Source organism: Myripristis murdjan, chromosome 20, assembly GCF_902150065.1.
Source record: "Myripristis murdjan chromosome 20, fMyrMur1.1, whole genome shotgun sequence".
Lineage (NCBI taxonomy): Eukaryota > Metazoa > Chordata > Actinopteri > Holocentriformes > Holocentridae > Myripristis > Myripristis murdjan.
The window spans coordinates 28,739,519-28,754,394 of NC_043999.1; the positions used below are offsets into that span (position 1 = coordinate 28,739,519).

The window sequence follows — 14,876 nt, forward strand, 5'->3', positions numbered from 1 at the left end:
CATTCAATCAAATTCATATAAATGTGTTCTTTTCACCTAAAATGGTGTATATGTGCACACTGAGGCCTAAACATAATAAAATGGACCTCCTGAGGCTGAGACTAAGACAACGGGAGATGAGGGAATGCTGTGCCATCGTCCTGACGGAAACCTGGCTGAACAACGCCATGCCGGACTTGGCATTTCAACTGGAGGGACTATCCCTGTTCAGAGCAGACCGGAGTCATCTGTCTGGAAAAACGGGAGGTGGAGGCCTTTGTGTTTATATCAACGGGGGATGGTGTACAAACTCTACTCTGGTTAGTGCTAAGTGTTCGGCAGCTGTGGAACATTTAACAATAAAATGCCGACCTCACTATCGGCTGCGTGAGTTTACGCCGGTGTTTATCAGCGCTGTTTACGTCCCCTCGAGTGCTAATGCTAACGACGCACTCAGGGAGCTTCACGACAGCATTTCCAACTGATCCAACTGCCTCCTCTATGCTCTACCTGAAGAGAATAAACATGTTGAGGATTGATTTTTCCATCAGCCTCTCTCTCCTTCCACCATCTGCTATTGCTAGAATCTTAAAAACCCTCAGCTCTATTTGAGCTTAAACGGTGGCGTCTTTGAGCCAGATCTGACCAGATGACACCAGGTAAAATGCAGTTTAGGGCCTGCTAGAGGATACCAATCTTCTTGGCAATGGCCTCATACATGGTTGTGATTGACTGCTCTTGAAATACAACTTGTAACACCTGTAAAGGGACAGATCACCCATTTTGATTTTTTTTTTTTTTTAAATATTATGTCACTTCTCCCCTTGCTGTTGTGCAGGACAGTAGTGCTACTATCTTCCTCTCATTGTTACTGAGTGCTGGATACTGGCTGGATGCTCCAAATGCTAACTGTTAGCCTGCCTTTCAGATTTGGGTGAACTATTCCTTCTAATTGAGTCAGCTAAGGATAATTCCCCTGTGACAGCTCTTACTCACGGCAGTGGGCAGAGCAGCAGGGCTGGTGACTTCAGCAGGAGTAATAGTGGTTGGAACAGCAGTCGCTCCGCTCACTGACACCACAGGACCAGCAATTCTCACCCAGTACACCTTATACTTCTGTACCACTGTCACACTGGAGCAAAAAAAAAAAAAAAAAAAAAACAATCTTGAGAAATTAAAGTATAAAAGAATTCCTGGTGAAACTAAAATCATTTATAATTCATAGAAGTATTAAAGAGTTAGTTCATCCATTTTGACAAATGTTATGTCACTTCCCCCCCCCCCCCCCCCCCCCCCCCCCCCCCCCCCCCAATGTGTGTAGGACAGTAGTGCTGCTGTCTTCCTCTCATTGTTACTGAGTGCTGGATACTGGCTGGATGCTCCAAATGCTAACTGTTAGCCTCCTGCTACCTAGATGGACCAAGATGACCACTGACTGACTATTCTCTTGTGCAGTCTAAGCTCTTTGTGCTGGCCCACAGTTATAATGGTGGCTGGCTGCCACCTGAAAGGTCCATGAAACACATGGTGGCTACTGCCCCTCTTGCGGAGTGATCCGGGAAGCGCAGAAGTTGCCTTATTTTTCTGGATGTTGATAAAAGGAAAAATATAGTTATAAACAGTAATTTAAGCAAAACTATCATCCATGTGCACTTGGTAGTTGCATGTTAGATACGGAAAGCAACTCTTTTACTTTACAAGTGCTTTCTGTGCTTTCCAAACCAAGTACTTTCATGTTAGTTTTGTAAAGTACAAACTTATACTTTCCAAAACTAAATTATGTTACAGTTTCTGAGTGGATCAAGGCAGTTATTTTTAAGAATGGGGACTTCCTTGGGGGAAGTCCACCTCAAAAGTGGAAGGCCAACACATTTGGAGCATCCAGCCAGTATCCAGCACTCAGTAACAATGAGAGGAAGAGAGCACCACTACTGCCCTACACCACAGCCAGAGGGGAAGTGAAATAATATAACATTTTTCAAAATGGGTGAACTGTCTTTTTAATTTTTGTTTTGTTTTGAGGATTTTTTTCTTAAAATACCTTATTGAACTACCTTACATCAGTTTGACAGGATTTACATAGACGCATACTGTTAATTTACATGTAAGATTTCTCTCTCAAAGATAACTACATAAAAAGCTGGGTAAAACAATTTCATCTCTGAAGGTTAAACCAAGTTTTACTTGTTTTTTTACTTGGTTTACTTGTTGTGTATGCTAAGGCTGTAAATACTCGGACTGGGTGTGCATCTCAAGCTCAAATGCAATCATCTAGAAACAGCTGAAGTATTCTTTGACTCATATCTGAGAGGTTATCTTCACAAGAAAATGATACTCACAAAAATTGAACTTGTCCTGGAGGGTTTTTCGGAGACTCCCACACAGCTTGAACTTGTATCTTCTTGGAGCTATCTCTGTGGCTCACCGCAAATCCCTTCAAATGACAGGGATTCAGAATACCACACAGACACAAAAACAACCTCCTAATCCCGTAATGTGTAACCCTGTTGTCTTGGCATGCTTAGGCCAGCAGCTTCTGACCTGTTACTTTAGGTCATGCCTCCACAGATAATAATTACATGGGAAATCAAAGTGCAGCATCTGACATTGCACAAAGCTGAGAATAAATTCTTTCAGGCTTTACAGCAGTCACAGAGAACCTTATTACAGAACTTTCAAGTCAAGTCAAGTCAAGAGAGCTTTATTGTAATTTCCACATACATAGAAACAAAATAGAGTTCTCAGGGTTCAGTAGCAGCTAGATAGGTAAAAGGATTAATGGAGGATTAAAGGATTAATTAATTATATAGAAAATATATAAAAGAAAAAAATAAAGTGACATGCCATAAAAGTGACACTGTTCTAATAAATAGTGCAAAAGTATAGCAGCAGCAGAGGTAGATTGCAAATGTTGTCGCCAGACCGATGGTGTGTTGTTGAGCAGCCTCATCGCATCTGGAAAGAAGCTGTCGCTGAGCCTGGTGGCTTTAACTCGGATGCTGCGGAGCCTTCTGCCAGACAGAAGGGGGACAAACAGGCTGTGTGCTGGGTGTGTGCTATCGTCCATGATGCTTAATGCTTTTTGGAGGCATCTGCTGGTGTACAAGTCACTGATGCCAGGGAGGCTACAGCTGCAGATCCTCTGTGCCTGCTTCACCACCCGCTGCAGAGCCTTTTTCTCCGCCACTGTGCAGCTGCTGTGCCACACAGGAGGTGAGGATGCTCTCCACGGCACACCTGGAGAAGAAGGTGAGGACTGCAGGGCCCAGGCCAGCCTGTCTCAGCTTCTCAGGAAGTAAAGACACTGGTGTGCTTTCCTGATGATGGCGGTGGTGTTGGGGCTCCACTTGAGGTCGTTTCTGAGCTGCATTTCTGAGCTGCAGCTGTGGATTTTAGTCCCAGCAGTGACAGTTTATCAGCCAATGTTTGTGGAATGATCGTGTTAAAGGCTGAGCTGAAGTCCACGAAAAGCAGCCTGATGTAAGTGTCCTTATTCTCCAGGTGAGTATGGGTGTGGTGTAGCACTGTAGAGATGGCACCTGCTGTAGAGCGGTTCTTCCTGTACGCGAACTGGTGGGGGTCCACTGTCACGCTGATGGTCTTCTTGATTTCAGTCATTACCAACCTTTCGAAGGACTTTGTGATTGTAGGAGTGAGTGCCACTCGGCGGTAATCGGCGTTGGAGCATTTCAGTACAGGAATGATGACAACAGTTTTGAGGCATGTGGGAACAGTGGACATGGACAGAGAGGTCCATGGGGTGGGGGGATGTCAGGATTTTTTGGGCGTAGCTGTTTTTAGCCCTCTTAATGCGAGCTGCCAGTTCCCTTCTTGCCACTCTGAGCGCTAGTGGATCACCAGACCTGAATGCAGAGTCACGAGCTCTCACCAGCCTACGGACCTCTGCATTCAGCCATGGTTTCAGGTTGCTGTGAGATGTAATCACTCTGGTGATGGTGACATCCTTAATGCATTTCCTGATGTAACCTGTGACTGCAGATGTGTATTCCTCCAGGTCCACATCCCCCTCTGTTGTAGCCGCCTCCCTGAACATCCGCCAGTCAGTGCACTCAAAGCAGTCTTGGAGCTTATCTTCTGCTCCCGGAGGCCACACAGTGATGGTCTTCTGTGTGGGCTTACTTGACTTCAGAGCACATCTGTAGGCAGGAATCAGATGTGGTCAGAGAGGCCGAGGTGTGGGCGTGGAATGCTCCTGTAGGCTCCCCTCCTGTTATACGTGATCCAAGGTGTTCTCATCGCTGGTGGCAATGCTGACATGTAAAATGTCCGTCACATGGTTGAAATCCCCTGCTATCACATATAGTGTGTCTGGGTGCTTGTTCTGGATCACACTAATGCTGTCGTGAAGCTCCCTGAGTGCGTCGTTAGCATTAGCACTCGAGGGGACGTAAACAGCGCTGATAAACACCGGCGTAAACTCACGCAGCCGATAGTGAGGTCGGCATTTTATTGTTAAATGTTCCACAGCTGCCGAACACTTAGCACTAACCAGAGTAGAGTTTGTACACCATCCCCCGTTGATATAAACACAAAGGCCTCCACCTCACGTTTTTCCAGACAGATGACTCCGGTCTGCTCTGAACAGGGATAGTCCCTCCAGTTGAAATGCCAAGTCCGGCATGGCGTTGTTCAGCCAGGTTTCCGTCAGGACGATGGCACAGCATTCCCCCATCTCCCGTTGTCTTAGTCTCAGCCTCAGGAGGTCCATTTTATTATCCAGGGCACGGACGTTAGCCAGGAACAGTGATGGTATTGCTGGTCTGTTTGCATAAGCCCTCAGCTTGGCCAGAAGACCGGCTCTCTTGCCCCTTTTCTGCCTCCTTGAACACCGCTTCCTCTTACTCCCAGCCCAGTGTAGCCAACTGCACCATGTCGCTGTCTTCAGGAGCCTCAGTCGGCCAACTGTTGCCTTGAGTGTCGGTGAAAGCGGGACTGTGGTCTTGGTGCCAAGGCACAGTAAAAGGGCAGAACTGGACAAAACTGGAAGAGCTGCTAACGCTGCTGGAAAAGCTAGAAAAGCTGCTAATGCTAGAAGCCAGAGAAGCCACTGCACTGCTGCGCACCACCATCTTTTATTTACTTATGTGGAATGGCTATATTAATTGCAGCCAAAGCGTTTTTCAGGATCCTACACATGTGCATTAGTAGTCCCTCTGTCAAAAGATAGATTAAGGTCATGCAAATGCAGCAGGCCTACTTGTCCCTAGACATTTGTGGGTTTTACCATTAATAGATCAATATAGATCAAAAAGACTAATAATCTGATTGACACAATACCATAAGCATTCTATTTTGAACTGTTTTAATCTGCCCTCACTTCAGAATGTACAAAAGAACATGACATTTTTGTTAACCCTTTGAAACCCAGGAGGCTGTGAGCAGAGCAGCTGTTTTTCTGAAAGGTCTTATTCTACTCTTTTATTTTATTTTATTTTATTCTATTCTATTCTATTCTATTCTATTCTATTCTATTCTATTCTATTTTTGTAGTTTTGGCCTATTTTCCAGTAAGGTTTTTATGTTGCTGTTTCTTTCTTTCTTTCTTGCTTTCTTGCTTTTTCATTTTTTTCTTTGCTAATTTTCCAGTCCTTTATACAAGGATACAAGGAAGTTTAGCGTTGCGGTTGGGGTTGGCTGTTGGCCGGTGGAAAAGCAAACCGGTTCTTTGTTGGAACCAGTTAAGCACCGGCTCTAGCACCAGCACCGAACTAGCACCAGGTTCTTTTTGGTGGAAAAGGGGCAACTGATGCCTGGTAGATGGGTTCCAATGATATTTTGAGCAGTTTTAATCACTCGTTGCAGAGTCGTGGAACTTGGTGTTGGAATTTTGCTTTCTTAAGTTTCCTTAAGAAATACAGCCGTTTCTGAGCTTTTTTAACCAGGGCAGAGATATGTGTCCATGACAGGTTCTCTGTTATGTTGATTCCCAGGAACTTGAAACTGCTCACTTGCTCCACCTCAGCTCCATTGATGTAGACAGGGTTGTGTGTCTTTGCCTCCTTTTTTCAAAAATCAGCTCTTTGGTTTTTCTGACATTGAGCAGAAGGTTGTTTTCTGTGCACCATTCTGCAAGATGGTTGATTTCCTCCCGATATGAAAACTCATCATTGTTGGAAATCCGGCCGATGATGGTGGTGTCATCTGCAAACTTCACAATAGAGTTCTCTCCATGTCGGGGGTTGCAGTGGTGGGTGTACAGCGTGAACAGGAGGGGGCTGAGCACACAGCCCTGGGGCGCTCCGGTGTTGAGCACTAGAGTGGAGGAGGAGAGACTGCCAATCCGAACTGACTGGGGTCTGTTTGAAGTCCAGTATTGATGTACTGATGAGGTACTGATTGAGGTACTGATGCCCAGAGTGTTTTGCCAGTTGTCTGGTAATTTAACTAATTAATAATTAACTAAAATAATTTCTAATAATTTTCTTGAAATTGTGTACTGATTCCTCCCTAATTTTCTAATTTCTCAGCATTTTCTTGTCTTTATTTAGTTGCTAATTTTAAAGGTCATCTTCTTGTGACTTTAACTTTTTTTTTTTTACTAAATTGTTTTTGCTGAGGCCATATAGGCTCTGTGCCTCACCTGACTAGGGGCCTGACTGGTCTGTGAATACAGGTTTTTGTTTATATATATATATATATATATATATATATATATATATTTTTTTTTTTTTTTTTTTTTTTTTTATTTTGAAAGTCAAGTTGGAAAGGCCTCTGAAATAGCATTTAAACAATGATAGGACACTCCAGTGAAACCCAGATTAATGGAATTCTTTAAGGGTTTGCAGCTCTATCCTGCGTACCTGAGTGTGGCCACACTGTAGGAGCTGGGACTTAGCCGGGTCAACCAAGATGAAGCTTCCCACTGCCGGAGAGCTGGGTCTTCCAGCATCCCTAGCTTCTATCAGGAAGCCCTTGAAGTGTGCGGAGCTGGAGGGGGCCACTCGCAAAGATACTGCGTTGAAGAGTGCAAAGGGAAGAGAGAGAGAGAATTATTTATTCCTTCTTCAATTCAATTCAATTTGTATAGCATCAAATCATAACAAAAGTTATCTCAAGATGCTTTACAGAAACCCAACAGATATTGATCAAATCCATGGACCAAAATCTCCCCCAAGAGCAAGCACAGGGTGACAATGGTGAGGAAAAAAGCCTTCTAACAGGGCCAAAAACCTCGAGCAGAACCAGACTCTGGGTGGGCGGCCATCTGCCTCAACCGGAAGGGTTGAGAGATGAACACAGAAAGAGTGAGAGAAGGATGAACAGAGAGAGAGAGAGAGAGAGAGAGAGAGAGAGAGAGAGGAGGGAGGAGCAGATTGCAGGACACAGAACAATACAAGTTCAACATAGGGCTGTATAGTAATACTAGTGGTGAAAATAGCAGTAACAACAATACTAATAGTCTTGCAACAACAGTAGTAATCATAACTAGAAAATTCTTGCGCGGAAATTTTGAGAGTGCCTTGGGGGCCGTTGCCGGGGGGCCGTTACCGGGGGTGCGCGTCTGATCTCTGTCTGAATCACTAAAAAGTAAGAAGAAGAAACTCTGAATGTGCTTGCCACCGCGTGGCCATGTGGTAAACCACCAGCCCTATACTGTTTGTAGGTTGTGTAGTGTTATCGCTCTTGCCCAGGTGGGGAGTTGAACTGTGGTCTCCTGAATCTGTTGGGTTTCTTTGTTTTTGTTTTTTTAGCATCAAATCACAACAAAGTTATCTCATGACACTTTACAGGTAGAGCAGGTAAAGACCACGCTCTACAAATTAGAGAAGAAAACAGGGAGATAAGGACAAACTGGGACAAATGACAACAACAGAACAGCAGAGCATCCTGGGGCTTTAGTGCCCATTCGGTGCCTATTCTTCATTTTACAAACTTTACAAATTGAGGCCATTTTGGTGTGATTATCTTCAAAATTGAAAAAAAAATGAAGAATGGGCACTTTACTGCAGAGTAAAGTGCCCATTCTGTGTGACATTTTACAGTTTTTCAATTTTGAAGATAATCACACCAAAATGGTTTCAATTTGTAAAGTAGTCAATTTTATGCATATTTTATGTATGGTGAAATTCAGAATGGGCAGCAAAAACCTGAACTGTATGAATATGCAGCTTAAGAGATTTGGTAAAAGGTTCATGAAAATGTTGATGTTTTGACAAATAAATGCATTTCTGGTGCAATGGTCATTGTATTTTAGGTTAATAATGACCAAATAACAAACACTAAATTAATATAACACACAAACGCAAGCTACAATGGTCTAATATTGAGGAATTTCAATATTCGCGAGTGGTGAAATAGCCCCAAGAAAAAATGTTTTATATCCCAAGAAAAAGTAAGCTTTGAACTTTAAATTAAAACAGAAATCAGATTTTTTAAGACATTCCCACATGCAGTTATGGGCCAATGAAAATGTGACATCAAATTTTTGGGGGGGATTTGGAGAAGCTGCCATCCAGAAACCGATGCATACATCTGACTAAACATTAATGCTTTGAACAGTCCATGTATGTATCTCAAAGCTCTGAAAAAATCAAGAAGCTGGGACAAAAACAAAGTTGTTTTCTGAAGGCCCAAACATGGTCAACCACAAAGGGTTAGGGTTAGAAAAACAAAACAAAACAAAACAAAAAAATGGCTGCCATCCGAGGGCACAAAAACAAATTTTGCCAATGGAACAAACAAATTTTTACTTGTGACACGGACAAGTAAAAATTTGCTTGCTCCATTGGCAAAATTTGTTTCTTGTTTCAAGCTAATTTTCACTTGTTTCCAGGGACGGTTTTAGCTATGGGCAATGTGGGCAACCGCCCAGGGCGCAATCTACTTGGGAGCGCATGAGCGCCCTCCAAAAAAAAAAAAAAAAAAAAAAAAAAAAGTGCGTCCTCAAAAAAATTTAAAAAATTAAAAAAAAAAAAAAATAAATAAAAATAAAAAAATCGCCAGTTTTCTAGACTAATATCGCTCATTTCCACGTCAAGTTGGTGCAGTGGGCGCTGAGGGGGGGGCAAGGCAGTAATTTCGCACAGGGCGGCAACATGGACGAAACCGCCACTGCTTGTTTCAAGTAGATTTTCACTTGAAACAAGTGAAAATTGTCTAAAGACAAGCTATTTCTGAGCTGATCATGTCTTATTTAAGTGTAATGAGATATTTTGACTAGAAATAAGACATTTTTACTTGAAATAAGACAAATAATCTTGGTAAGATTTTGACTTTTTGCAGTGTAGACCCTCTCCTCCGTGGACGCCAGCTGGGGTGATCAATCCCAGCTAATGTTCCAGGTTTTTGGAATTATTTTAGTATGTCTTGCCAATGTTTCGCTATTTTTTGTGCCGTGTTCGGTGTCCAGTGGACTTTGTCTGCCCCTGTCTGAAACTCTGTTTGTTTTAGTGGGATGACATGCGGGTATTGTTTGATCTCCAGGTTGCCATTTTTAATTTTTGGCTTGGTTTTAGGTTCAAATGGGAAAAGTTTGAGGAAGTGAAGTGCCTGTGGTCCTGTTGCAACCTCGGTAGTCCTCTAAGCTTGGACTAGACGCAGGGGTGGGCAATCATGTGCCATGGAGGGCCGAGAGGCTGCAGGTTTTCTTTCCAACCAAAAACTCCACCAGGTGATTTCACTGATTACCTCACCTTCAAGCAGAGGGGAGGGACTAATCAGTGAAATCAGCTGGTGTGGTTTTTGGTTGGAAAGAAAACCTGCAGCCTCTCGGCCCTCCATGGCACATGATTGCCCACCCCTGGACTAGAGGCTGTTGATTTGGAGGGTAGTGATCGGTTGAAAAAGCCCAATTGGTTAGGGGGTTTGATCAGATTTGATGTGTGTGGTGCAGTATGGTCTGTTGTGTGTTGGAGTTAACCTCCAGTAGAAGACTGGTTAGGGTTATATTCTTAATGACCATCATATTGACCACACTGTGAAAAAGCCTCCAAGCAGCTTAATTTCCTTATGGTGATGGCCAGAAACAAAGTTTCTCTGGTGGACCTGTTTACTGTGTATCACACACTGATCAGGTCATGTCTGGGAAGTGCCTATGTACTCTTGGTTAGGTGCTCAAAGAAGGAGCTGGTACTAGAAAGAGTCCAAAGGACATGTAACCAAAGAAAGAGTACAGCTTACCAGTGATATGGTCGCCTGGGCTGAATGCTGATTTGTCCACTGTGATGTTATATGGTGGCGGGTAGGGGCTTGACTCGTAGCCATGCTGAGGAGTCATGTCTCCACAAGCAATGCTAACCTTCCCATTACTGTACCCTGCAGCCTGGTCTGCACAGCCAGTCAATATAACCAGCAGAAAGCACAGAAGCCACATTACTGAGACCTAAAGAAGAGATACAGTATATAAACCAGCTGGAACTGAGAGATGCAGAAGAAACATTAAAAAGGACCACGTCAGTGGTTCGTAATGTTTGAACCATTTACCACTTCCATCTACCATTTCCTCACATTTTGCATTGCAAGAAACCATTTCTCAAATCATGCAGGGGCACTGAAGATTTCACCACATATAATCAAAACCCTTGATTTTCACATTTACATTTTTCATTGAAACACCTTATAATGTTCTTCTGTGGATTACAAAGAAATGGCCATTCATAAACCACAGAACTGATAACTGACTGTGGATAGCAAATGTTTCCCTGGGAGACTGTTTTCTGGCATTTTATCACTTTTTAGCCCCATTTCAAATCATCAAAACACAACAGTGCTGCTGCTTTTAAGAAAACCAATGTAGAGGACTTTATTACAGTGATGGAATACTAGTGTGAAGAAAGACTGAAGTCTCTGAAAGTTCATTTTCATATCATACTGGAAACCAATGGCTGGATAAAAGGGAGCACAAAATGATATTAGAGTTCTAAAATACAGCTGATTGCTTTGGGGAAAGATAAGCAGAAATGTGCAGTATATACATTTTGTAGACAGGCCTATTAAGCTTAACATGCAAAATTACTGGTGTGGTCCTTTAATGATTCTTGGGGGGAAACACTGAGACAAGGAAGAAAAAAAAAAAAACTACAGCATTGCAAGGGTAAGCCACAGCAGTCAATCCTACAGAGTAAATATACTGTACAATGCAATAATGAGATATGCTGCATGAAATAAATGAGCAATTACCAAAATACTGTAATATATGCAATAGATATACATGGGACATCAACATCAAGGACTTAATTCATCCCCGAAGGGCCATTAGGTTAAGTACAAACAGTGATATACGATGTGATACAGTGATGAATAACTGTAAGATACAGATATAAACCACATCACATGCAAAGTACAAGGTATAGAAAACAGGACACAGTTCGGTGTCAGAGGGGGAACATGCAGGATCACAGTGAATAAAAAATACAATAGCTAAATGATAGTCACTGTTATGTTTCCATCTTGTTAAAGATTGAAATCACTTGGGGCATAAAATATTTATGAAAATTTTGGATATTAAATACAGTATAAAAATAGTTATATAAAGATAGATACACAATACAATAAGCTGTAATAAGGAATGTATATAATTCTATCCATAACACCTTGGCTACAATGAACATGGAACGTATACAGACCATTTGCAGAGCGGATGTGAATGCATCTTTTTACTTGCTACATTTTTCCTTATTACTTGCTATATGAAATTACAGAGGAAAAATGTGAAATGATTCAGTAGAAGTACTGTAGATTAAAAGATTTTGTTGACAAAAACTACACTGAAACTAACTGAATTCAAATGACTAAAATGACTACAACTAAATCAACACAGGCTGTCAAAATGAACACTGGTACCCATGAGGTAGAGTTTGAACAGAAATACAGCTGACATACTTGAATTGCAAAACTGGGATGTGAAATACATCCTGGCATATAAAAAATATGGTTCATACCTTATTCCAAAGAAAAAATCCGATCAACAAAAGCCAGAGGTTTGACTATAGTGGAGGAAAAAACAGGGAAGTTGAGAGAATCCTGTAACGTGCAGTTGACTCATTGGGTTACATTCAGAAACAACAGAACATAATCAGCTGGCCACAGAGCAAATGCTTTCTGAGATAAGAAGCAGCAGTGGGTGACTGTTGGCTCTCTTAAGTGATATGCCCCTTTGTGTCAGAAATGGATTAACAACACTCCAGTTAAGTAACACCTTCATTTACACAGTTAATTGGTAGGTGGCATAAAAGTGAAAGCCAATGTTAAGTATTACACAGCAGAAATATTTCCATTCTATAAATGATAACGTGTTCATGCCAAGACTAACAACCCACAGAATTAAGGTAACACTTTTAAAAATCTGTCTTGAATCTAATGTTTTGATGTCAAATGTAGAAAACCACATCAACAATGGAGCAAAATGTTTTGATATTTCAGGTATCTGTGGGGCAAACGGGTTATCCAGAACTCCTGAGTCATTTCTAAATTCTGGTCTTTTTAGAATTGAGTGACATACATCAGGATAAAACACGTGCACAGCAAACTCGGTTTTCAGGAAGTGCTGACAGCAAAGCCCCGCATGGAAACAATTCTGACAGATATGAAAACTCCCACACACTTTTCGTCTCTGCTCATTATTATCGTAATCGTTATTATTATTATTATTATTATTAGTATTAGTAGTAGTAGTAGTAGTAGTAGTATGTCAACATGTTAGTGTAAACATACTACGCTGACTTCACTTTTGAGCAGGGGTGAAGAGTGTGCGGGAGTTCTCACGTCAATCATTCTTTACCACCTGTTAAATATCCAACACTTTGACAAGAAATTATCCAGTTTTCTTGCTGACTGTTTTCCTCACCACAGTCAAGCAGTTATTAGTTTTCAGCCATAAAAAAAACTTTTATACTGTCATTTTGGAAAACGGAAAACTCACCGCATAGTCCCGTCACTGTTAAAATGATCCTATGTCATTTACGAGTTTCCCCAAACACACCGCGGATTTCTGTGTGTGCTGGATTCTGCTTTCACGTGCACTCGGACAACTGAAGGTCCTCCATGAAACTTGAACATTCGACTTTAACTCTTGAAAATTTCCACCCAGCAACAATATTGGTTTATTATTATTATTATTATTATTATTATTAGTATTAGTATTAGTATTAGTAGTAGTAGTAGTAGTATTAGTAGTAGTAGTAGTAGTAGTAGTAGCATTATTATTATTAGTAGTAGTATTATTATTATTAACTCAGAATTTCTCATATTAAAGTCGTAAATTTACGAGAAAAAAACCTCACAAATTTATGAGAAAAAAGTCGAAAAACCCGAGATTATAAAGTCACAAATCTATTAGAAAAAAGTAATAAAATAAAAAGTTTTTTTTTTTTTTTTTTTTTTTTTTTTTGCAAGGAACCACATGGCTTCACTTTCCCCCAGAAAAACACTGTTAAGACTAATAAATAATTCTGAATAATATAGTAATATTCAGTGAAAGCACAATGCAAGCGGTGCTAATTACAAATGTAAAATAGTGTGTTTTTAAGTGTTAAAAATGTATGACCCCCCCCATGCCTCACAGTGGTTTGGTCCGCATCCTGCTACCGGCAGAGCGGCAGCTCGGTAACTTTCAGTCCGTCAGCCTGAGAGGCAGCAACCTGATGAGAACTAGCAAGAAAACCTCCTCAAGTGAAAGCCAGTGAGTCATTTATCACACCACTCGTTCACCAAGCACAAGGCTGGAATATGAAAAGCGATATTTTCCCCTGCTTGGTCCAAAACCTGCCTCTTTCAGCTCTCTGTTTAAGCTAACAGCTAATGATTGTTTACAAGCTGAAGCGAGTGCAGGACAGTGAGGGAGAGAGAGGACAGACCACAGGAGGAGCAAATACTGAGCTTTTTATTCTTTCAAAAAGTCTGTCAGGATATTAATGTCAGAAATAGTTCATATTTTACTGATATTTTGAGTTTGTCTCTAGACAGATATCTATTTTTTGCATTTTAAGTTGCATTATTTTGTGGCATAGTTTCATTTCATTTTCTTATTTGATCTAAAAGGGACAGTGTACAGCTCAAACATATACTGTATGTCACTATTTGATGCCATATCTTGCTTTGTTTTTTATTGACACTACAATAAATCTGTTTTTTGAAGAATAGTTTGATGTAGTTGGATTATTCAGGTATTTCCTCTAGTTTTAGAGCTTATTTTGAGTTTCTAGTGCTTGTAAAGCTACTTTGATGGACTGTAGTGGAAATAGAACAGTGAGCAAAGAAATTTGGTTAGAGAATTATTGCTTTTAATAGCATTATTTAAAACATATGAACATGCTGAGCACTCAACACTGTACGGAAAATTTCAAAGGAGGAGTAAGACAGAAAGAGGGAGGTACAGTTGTGCCAGACAGCAATTTTTTCATGACCCCCGCTGGAATTACTCTCAGAAATTTTGCTGTTTATTGTCCCCCCCCCAATAATGAAATGGGATTTTCGCCCCTGGAAACAAGGTAATCCTGCTGATTTTGGCCCAGAATCGCATAATTTTCATCAGCACCTGGATTATAGTTGTCACTGCAAAATGAGTGACATTGAGTGCCCATATGAGTGGTCCTAAAGCTTCATCATCCTGTCATCTCAAGAAAACAAAGATAATGAGATAGTCAATCTGTTTTTACAAAAAAAGAAAATGTTCTCAAAATAACAAGAATATTAAATTATTAAATCCGTCCATGTACTGCAGTGATCCGCACACCGCTGAAGGTATAGTGAGAGCCACCACAAATTAACTTCTCCTGAACATTACTGAAGATAGTGTTAGCACCCGATTCTTTTGTTGAATGCCTAAGGACAGACCGGAGTCAATCTTCAGCTCTCAGATATAATATTTATTTGGTCACTTCAAAATGACAGAGCTCTCGCCGGATCTCTATCAGGATGAACCCCGATATCAGGAAATG

At 41.2% G+C, this 14,876-nt stretch overlaps 1 protein-coding gene across 4 annotated transcripts in view; it reads right to left on the reverse strand.

Moving 5' to 3' along the window:
• LOC115378520 (putative ferric-chelate reductase 1) overlaps positions 1-12,955 on the reverse strand; it is a 35,397-nt gene extending 22,442 nt beyond the window's left edge. For 2 of the 4 annotated variants that reach the window (XM_030078780.1, XM_030078783.1), the window contains exons 1-6: positions 12,860-12,955; positions 11,880-11,924; positions 10,120-10,321; positions 6,801-6,952; positions 2,319-2,413; positions 976-1,111 (exon numbers count right to left, since the gene is read on the reverse strand). In XM_030078780.1, the coding sequence (XP_029934640.1) occupies positions 976-1,111; positions 2,319-2,413; positions 6,801-6,952; positions 10,120-10,312 (576 nt within the window). In that variant the 5' untranslated portion in view covers positions 10,313-10,321; positions 11,880-11,924; positions 12,860-12,955. Of the gene's footprint in view, positions 1-975; positions 1,112-2,318; positions 2,414-6,800; positions 6,953-10,119; positions 10,322-11,879; positions 11,925-12,439; positions 12,456-12,859 lie in introns of those variants that run through there. The other 2 variants (XM_030078781.1, XM_030078782.1) reach the window with 2 other exon arrangements.
• Positions 12,956-14,876: the final 1,921 nt, after the last annotated feature.